Source organism: Panthera onca, chromosome C2 (assembly GCF_046562875.1).
Source record: "Panthera onca isolate mPanOnc1 chromosome C2, mPanOnc1 haplotype 2, whole genome shotgun sequence".
Classification (NCBI taxonomy): domain Eukaryota; kingdom Metazoa; phylum Chordata; class Mammalia; order Carnivora; family Felidae; genus Panthera; species Panthera onca.
This window is the reverse complement of record NC_138347.1, coordinates 46,364,622-46,372,933: the sequence shown is the minus strand read 5'-3', so window position 1 is coordinate 46,372,933 and position 8,312 is coordinate 46,364,622. Positions and strand designations below refer to the sequence as shown.

Here is an 8,312-nt window from a genome sequence, read left to right as displayed (position 1 = left end):
TGCATCCCTACCAGCAGTGCAAAAGAGATCCTCTTTCTCCACATCCTCACCAACATCTGTTGTTTCCTGAGTTGTTAATGTTAGCCATTCTGACAGATGTGTAGTGTTATATCATTGTGGTTTTGATTTGTATTTCCCTGATGATGAGTGATGTTGAGCGTTTTTTCATGTGTCAGTTGGCAATCTGGATGTTTTCATTGGAGAATTGTCTATTTCATGTCTTTTGCCCATTTCTTCACTGGATTATTTGTTTTTTGGGTGTTGAGTGTGATAAGTTCTTTATGGATTTTGGATACTAACCCTTTATCTGATATATCATTTGCAAATATCTTCTCCCATTCCGTTGGTTGCCTTTTAGTTTTGCTGATTGTTTCCTTTACTGTGCAGAAGCTTTTTACTTTTTTGAGGTCCCAGTAGGTCATTTTTGCTTTTGTTTCCCTTGCCTCTGGAGATGTGTTGAGTAAGAAGTTGCTGTGGCCAAGGTCAAAGAGGTTTTTATTTGCTTTCTCCTCTAGGATTTTGATGGCTTCCTGTCTTATGTTTAGGTCTTTCATCAATTTTGAGTTTGTTTTTGTGTATGGTGTAAGAAAGTGGTCCAGATTCATTTTTCTGCATGTCTCTGTCCAGTTTTCCCAGCACCATTTGCTAAAGAGACTGTCTTTATTCCATTGGATATTCTTTCCTGCTTTGTCAAAGATTAGTTGGCCATATGTTTGTGGGTCCATTTCTGGGTTCTCTATTCTGTTCCATTTTTCTGAGTGTCTGTTTTTATGCCAGTCCCATACTGTCTTGATTATAGCTTTGTAATACAACTTGAAGTCTGGGATTGTGATACCTCCAGGTTTGGTTTTCTTTTTCAAGATTGCTTTGGCTATTTGGGGTCTTTCCTGGTTCCATACAAATTTTAGGATAGTTTGTTCTAGTTCTGTGAAAAATGCTGATGTTATTTTGATAGGTATTGTATAGAATGTGTAGATCGCTTTGGGTAGTATTGACATTTTAACAATATTTGTTCTTCCTATTCAGGAGCATGGAATTTTTTTTCCATTTTTTGTGTCTTCTTCAATTTCTTTCACAATCTTTCTATAGTTTTCAGTGTATAGATTTTTCACCTCTTCGGTTAGATTTATTCCTAGGTATTTTGTGGGTTTTGGTGCAATTGTAAATGGGATCAATTCCTTGATTTCTCTGTCTGTTGCTTCATTATTGGTATATGGGAATGCAACCGACTTCTGTGCACTGATTTTATATCCTGCGACTTTGCTGAATTCAGGATCAGTTCTAGCAGTTCTTTGGTGGAATCTTGTGGGTTTTCCATAAAGACTATCATGTCATCTGTGAAGAGTGAAAGTTTGACCTCCTCTTGGCCAATTTGGATGCCTTTTATTTCTTTGTGTTGTCTGATTGCTGAGGCTAAGACTTGCAATACTATGTTGAATAACAGTGGCGAGAGTGGACATCCCTGTCTTGTTCCTGACCTTAGTGGGGAAGCTCTCAGTTTTTCCCCATTGAGGATGATATCAGCATTGGATCGTTCATATATGGCTTTTAGGATCTCGAGATATGCTCCTTCTATCCTTACTTTCTTGAGGGTTTTTATCAAGAAAGGATGTTGTATTTTGTCAAATGCTTTCTCTGCATCTATTGAGGGGATCATGTGGTTCTTGTCCTTTCTTTTATTGATGTAGTGTATCACATTGATTGTTTTGTGGATATCGAACCAGCCCTGCATCCCACATATAAATTTCATTTGGTCGTGGTGAATAATTTGTTTTAACGTATTGTTGGATCCAGGTGGCTAATATCTTGTTGAAGATTGTTGTTCAAAAATCTTGTTGAAGATCCATTTTCATCAGGGAAATTGGTCTATAGTTCTGCTTTTTAGGGGGGTCTTTGTCTGGTTTTGGGATCAAGGTAATGTTGGTTTCATAGAGTTTGAAATTTTTCCTTCCATTTCTGTTTTTTGTAACAGCTTCAAGAGGATAGGTAACTCTTCCTTAAATGTTTGGTAGAATTCCCCTGGAAAGCTATCTAGCCCTAGACTCTTGTTTTTTGGGAGATTTTTGATTACTAACTCAATTTCTTTACTGGTTGTGGGTCTGTTCAGATTTTCTGTTTCTTCCTGTTTCATTTTGGTAGTGTATATGTTTCTAGGAATTTGTCCATTTCTTCCAGATTGCCCATTTTATTGGCATATAATTGCTCATAATATTCTCTTATTGTTTGTATTTCTGATGTGTTGGTTGTGATCTCTTCTCTTTCATTCTTGATTTTATTTATGTGGGTTCTTTTCTTTTTCTTTTTGATCAAACTGGCTAGGGGTTTATCAATTTTGTGAGTTCTTTCAAAGAACCAACTTCTGGTTTCATTGATCTGTTCTATTGGTTTTTTTTTTTTTTTTTTTGGTTTTGATAGCATTGATTTCTGCTTTAATCTTTATTATTTCCTGTCTTCTGCTGGTTTTAGGCTTTATTTGCTGTTCTTTTCCCAGCTCTTCAAGGTGTAAGTTTAGATCGTGTATCTGAGACCTTTCTTCCTTCTTTAGGAGGGCCTAGATTGCTATATACTTCCCTCTTCTGATTGCCTTTGCTGTATCCCAGAGGTTTTGGGCTGTGGTGTTATCATTTTCATTGGCTTCCATGTGCTTTTTAATTTCCTCTTTAACTTTTTGGTTAGCCCATTCATTCTTTAGTAGGATGGTCTTTAGTCTCCAAGTATTTGTTATCTTTCCACATTTTTTTCTTATGGTTGATTTCGAGTTTCATAGCATTGTGTTCTGAAAATATGCACGGTATGATCTCAATCTTTTTGTACTTGCTGAGGGCTGATTTATGTCCCAATATGTGATCTGTTCTGGAGAACGTTCCATGTGCACTTGAGAAGAATGTGTATTCTGTTACTTTAGGGTGAAATGTTCTGAATATATCCATTAAATCCATCCAGTCCAGTGTGTCATTCAAATCCATTGTGTCCTTGTTGATTTTCTGTTTAGACAATCTGTCCATTGTTGTAAGTGAGGTGTTGAAGTCCCCTACTATTATGGTATTATTATCAATGTGTTTCTTTATGTTTGTGATTAATTGATTTATATATTTGGGTGTTAGCACATTTGGAGCATTAATGTTTACAATTATTAGATCTTAGTGGATAGACTCCTTAATTATGATATAATGCCTTTCATCTCTTGTTACAGTCTTTATTTTAAAGTCTAGATTGTCTGATATAAGTATGGCTACCTCATATTTCTTTTGGCAACCATTAGCATGATAGATGGTTCTCCATCCCCTTTCAATCTGAAGGTGTCTTTAGGTCTAAAGTGAGTCTCTTGTAAACAGCATATAGATGGATCTTGTTTTCTTATCCATTCTGTTACCCTATGTCTTTGATTGGAGCATTTAGTCCATTGTCGTTTAGAGTGAGTACTGAAAGATATGAACTTATTGCCATTGTGTTGCCTGTAGAGTTGGAGTTTCTGGTGGTGTTCTCTGGTCCTTTCCAGTCTTTGTTGCTTTTGGTCTTTTTTTTTTCTTCCCATCTTTCCTCCCCTCAGAGAGTCCCCCTTAAAATTTCTTGCAGAGCTGGTTTAGTGGTCACAAACTCCTTTAATTTTTGTTTGTCTGGGAAACTTTATCTCTCCTTCTATTTTGATGACAGACAACCTTACTAGATCAAGAATTCTTGGTTGCATATTTTTCTGTTTCAGCCTGCCAAGTTTCTGTGGATAGGTCTGCAAACCTGATATGTTTTCCCTTGCAGGTTAAGGACTTTTTTCTCCTTGCTGCTTTCATGATTCTTTCCTGAGTATTTTGTGAATTTGACTATGATATGCCTTGTTGATGGTTTTTGTTGAATATAATAGGGGTCCTCTGTGCTTCCTGGATTTTGATGTTTCTGTCTTTCCCCAGGTTAGGAAAGTTTTCCACTATGATTTGCACACATAATGCTACTAACCCTTTTTCTCTCTTTTCATCTTCTGGTACCCCTATGATTCTGATATTTTCCTTTTTAATGAGTCACTGATTTCTCTAATTCTTAAATTGCGTTCTTTTGCCTTAGTCTCCCTCTTTTTTTCTGCTTCACTATTCTCCATAAGTTTGCCCTCTATATTGCTGACTCACTGTTCTGCCTCATCCATCCTTGCCACCGTGGCATCCATTCTACATTGCAACTCAGTTATAACATTTTTTATTTCATCCTGACTAGCTTTTACTTCTTTTATCTCCACAGAAAGGGATTCTAATCTATTTTCAACCCCAGCTACTATTCTTTTTATTGTGATTCTAAATTCTGGTTCAGACGTCTTGCTTGTATCTGTATTGATTAAGTCCTTTGCTGTCATTTCTTCCTGTTCTTTCTTTAGGGGTGTTTCTTTCATTTCATCATTTTGAAGGAAGAAAAGGAATTAATAAGGTAAAAAAAAATTAAAAACAAAACACACAAAAAATAAAATAAATGATTCTAGATCCTAGGTGTGTTTTGGTCTGGTTGTTGAAAGGAGCTTCATAGATTAGAGAAAAAGGGAAATATAAGAAAAGGAAAAAAAAGGAAAACGTTTGAAAATTTGAAAAAATGAATACAATGAAATAGAATAAAATGAAATGATTGAAATAAAATAGAATTTTAAAAATTTACAGAAAAGTAAAAAATATAGTAGAAAAAAATTAAAGAAAAATATTTTAATAAAAATTGAAAATAAAAATACTTTTTTCCTCTTTCTGTATTGAAGAATAAGAAAAGAAAAAGAAATTGAATAGATGGACCAGTGAACAGACTGAAATACGATTGAAATTACATCGGTTTCCCCTAGAAGTCAACTATGAAGCACTTTATAGTCTGTAAACTAAGCAGGTGGAGAGACTTGTGGTGTTCCTAAAGAGCAAGGTTGGCCCAGTTGGGTGGGGCTTAGTATAACATCTCTGTTCTCCACTAGATGGCGCTGCTTAGCTGACTGGGGTGGATTGTTGTGGCGCTTGTAGGTGTGTATGTGCATGCGTGGGAGCAGTGAAAACTGCGTCACCCAGCTATCCAGTCTCTAGTATTGGAACTTTGTTCTCCCTGATCAGTTATCACACACCCATCCCTTGTCTCTGGCTTCTGTCCACTCCCCACTCCTACACTGTCCATGACCAACCCCAGGCAGCACCTCCCTCCTGAGTTTTATCTTAGATTCACCTGTTTTTCCTGACCCCTTACTTCTGAGGGACTGTGGCTTTGACCTGCTCTACCCCTCTGTAGGAGGGTCTCACTGAGCAATGGCCAGGTGCCTGCTGCACCCAGGAATGTTCACAGGACCATGCCACTGCTGATGCCCAGAGACTGTGGCTGGGTGCCAGCCTGCCCCAGAAAAGGTGAACGCAGTTGTGTTCAGGGATTATGGAACATCACAACACACATCTGGCACCAGGCTTCACCCTTAATGACCAGCAAATGTGGTTGTTTTCCTGGGTCCCCTGGGGTCTTTGCCTGTGGTGGGGGCAGGGGGGGTGGCACACACAGCCTCTACAGATGTCTTCCCAGCAAGGGAACTGCCTCTCCCTGTGTGGCCTGAAGACCCCCAGACTTCACTTTACTCCTGGGGATTCGCCCCTCCCACCAGAGCACTGCCAAGTATGGAGCTGTGAAGTTTCAGATTCTGCATTCCCCCTGTTTACAGAGTCTTAATGGAAGTTAAACCCTCTCCTTTCTCCTTTCTCCCTTTTTAGTTCAGTCCCTGGGGTTGTTTCCACTTTTCTACTTTCTCTCCAGCTGCTTTTGGGGGGTGTTTTTCCCCATATTCCCCCCTCCCCCCCTGTCTCCGTCCTCTCTGTACAAGCAAAAACAGCTCCCTGCCCTCCCCGGCTTTTCTCTCCCCTAGTTTACCTATCTGCCCCATGTACCTGCTGTGTTCTGTGGTTCAGGTTGTGCAGATTGTTGTGTTAATCCTCAAATCAGTTTTATAGGCGTGCAAGATGGTTTAGTGTTGATCTGGCTGCATCTCAGGGACTAGAGACACACAAAAAAACTTCCATGCTGTTCCACCATCTTGGCCACTCCTCCACTCCAACAAACTTCTTATATGCACATCTCCATCTCAGAGAGATGTAAATTGCTATTCTATATTCCATAATACATAACATGATTTATTCTTTAAAAAAATAAAGAACCTTAATTATACTAAAAATTAAAGTAGATCTTAATCTGTTATAGCCAACTTGTTATAATTCATCATTAACTGTTCTACAAAATGTATATGTGACTATATGTGTGTTCCTTCTCATTCCATTTTTTCCCATTCTTGGAGTCTTCTAGATCAAACTTCATTATTTTAAATATACACGACTACAATTAGTTTGCTTCTAGCCTCTCTCCCCCCAGACTAACCTACATGTATCTCTAAGGTCATTTTTCTGAATAGCAATTCGTATTTTATTCTCCTGCCAGGAAATTTTTAATATTTCAAACATTCTACATAGGATCAGATATAATGTCCTCCATTAACTAGACAAGATGAATAAAGGTGACTGTTCTATACATTTAGACACTTAAACTTGATGTTATGTTTATTTATTATGGTTTGGAACAATAGCCTGACACAATTCAGTGAGAGTAATAACAATTGGTAAGGAAAGTTACTATTGGATTTTCTCCTGATTTACTCTGGTAATTGTGGAATTTTCAGTAAGATAATGCCAGACAACTTTGAAATTACATTTATATATCTTTTAGCAAACACAGTCTAATGATTTAGAGATTAGTATTTCATATAAATACAACTTTCTCTTTGTCCCTTTTCTATAAAACAGTTTAATGAATTAAAATCAGTTTTCCATAGAAGATGAAGTTTATTTAACAATATTATAATTCTTCATACATTTTTTAAGACCACTTATCACTTCCTTATTTCTTAAGCTATAAATAAAAGGATTTAATAAAGGAATTACAATTGTATAAAAAATTGCCACTGGTATGTCTTTATCCCCTTCTTCAAATGGTCTAATATACATGAGAAGACAAATGTAGAATATTGAGACAGATAGAAAGTGGGATGCACAGGTAGAAAAGGCTTTACCTCGCCCCTCTTTTGATGTCATTTTAAAAATTGTGAAAAGGATGCAAATATAAGAGAACAAGACAGTGGCAATGGTGAAGATTTGAATTGGCATTGAAAAAATATAGATCATTAGTTCGTTGATATAAGGGTCAGTACAGGAGAGTCTGTAGAGTGGAAGAATATCACAAAAAAAGTGGTCAATTTGATTAGACCTGCAGAAAGTTAACCTTAACAGAAGCCCTACATGGATCATGGAATGCAGGTTACTAGCTATGAAGGTCCCTATTGTCATCTGAATGCAGAGTTTCTTTGACATCATGGTATGGTACTGTAGTGGGCTGCAAATGGCCACATAGCGATCATAAGCCATTGCTGCCAGAAGAAAGCAATCTGCAGTTTCAGCAAGGCAGAGAAAATAAAATTGTGCCATGCATTCATAAAGGGAAATCATTTTTCCCTCAGAAAAGAAGTTCTCTAACATCTTGGGGATGATGGCACAGGAACAACAGGAATCCATTAGAGCCAAGTTGCCCAGAAAGATGTACATTGGTGTGTGAAGACGATGCTCCATAGAAATCAGTGCCACCAGGCCAAGATTTCCCACCATGGTGATTAGATAGATGGCAAAGAACACCAAAAACAGGAGAACCTTCAGCACTGGATGATCTGTAAATCCTATGAGGATAAACTCAGTTGTCAAAGAGTTATTTTCCTTAGCCATTCCTGGCTTTTCAGCTGAGATAGAAGTTGTAAAGAAATGAAATTCTAAATTAGAGTGTGTTTATTCTCCCCTCTAATTTCCCCACATACAAAAAGAAAGAAGCTATTTTATTTTATATTTTATTTTATTTTATCTTATTTTATTATTTTTTATTCTCAAGTTAGTTAACATACAGTATAGTCTTGGCTTCAGGAATAGAACCCAGTGATTTATCTCTTACATATGACACCCAGTGCTCATCCCAAAAAGTGCACTCCTTAATGCCCATCACCCATTTCCCCCATCCGCCTACCTCCATCAACCCTGAGTTTTTTCTCAGTATTTAACTCTCTTATGGTTTGCCTTCCTCTCTGTTTTTATCTTATTTTTCCTTCCCTTCCCCTATGTTCATCTGTTAAGTTTCTCAGATTCCATATATGAGTGAAATTATATACTATCTGTCAAATTAACAACTCAGGAAACAACAGATGTTGGCGAGGATGTGGGAGAAAGGGGAGAACCTATTACACTGTTGGTGGGAATGCAAACTGGTGCAGCCACTCTGGAAAACAGTGTGGAGGT

The 8,312-nt window shown here is 37.5% G+C and overlaps 1 protein-coding gene across 1 annotated transcript; it reads right to left on the bottom strand.

Moving 5' to 3' along the window:
* Positions 1-6,821: 6,821 nt before the first annotated feature.
* On the bottom strand, positions 6,822-7,751 carry LOC132682768 (olfactory receptor 5K4-like). The gene has a single exon (XM_060637970.2). It carries the CDS (start codon positions 7,749-7,751, stop codon positions 6,822-6,824), a length of 930 nt encoding a protein of 309 aa, XP_060493953.2.
* Positions 7,752-8,312: the final 561 nt, after the last annotated feature.

Excerpts from the sequence above, each read along its gene's own strand:
- LOC132682768 (XM_060637970.2), bottom strand. The coding sequence starts at position 7,751 with ATGGCTAAGGAAAATAACTCTTTGACAACTGAGTTTATCCTCATAGGA.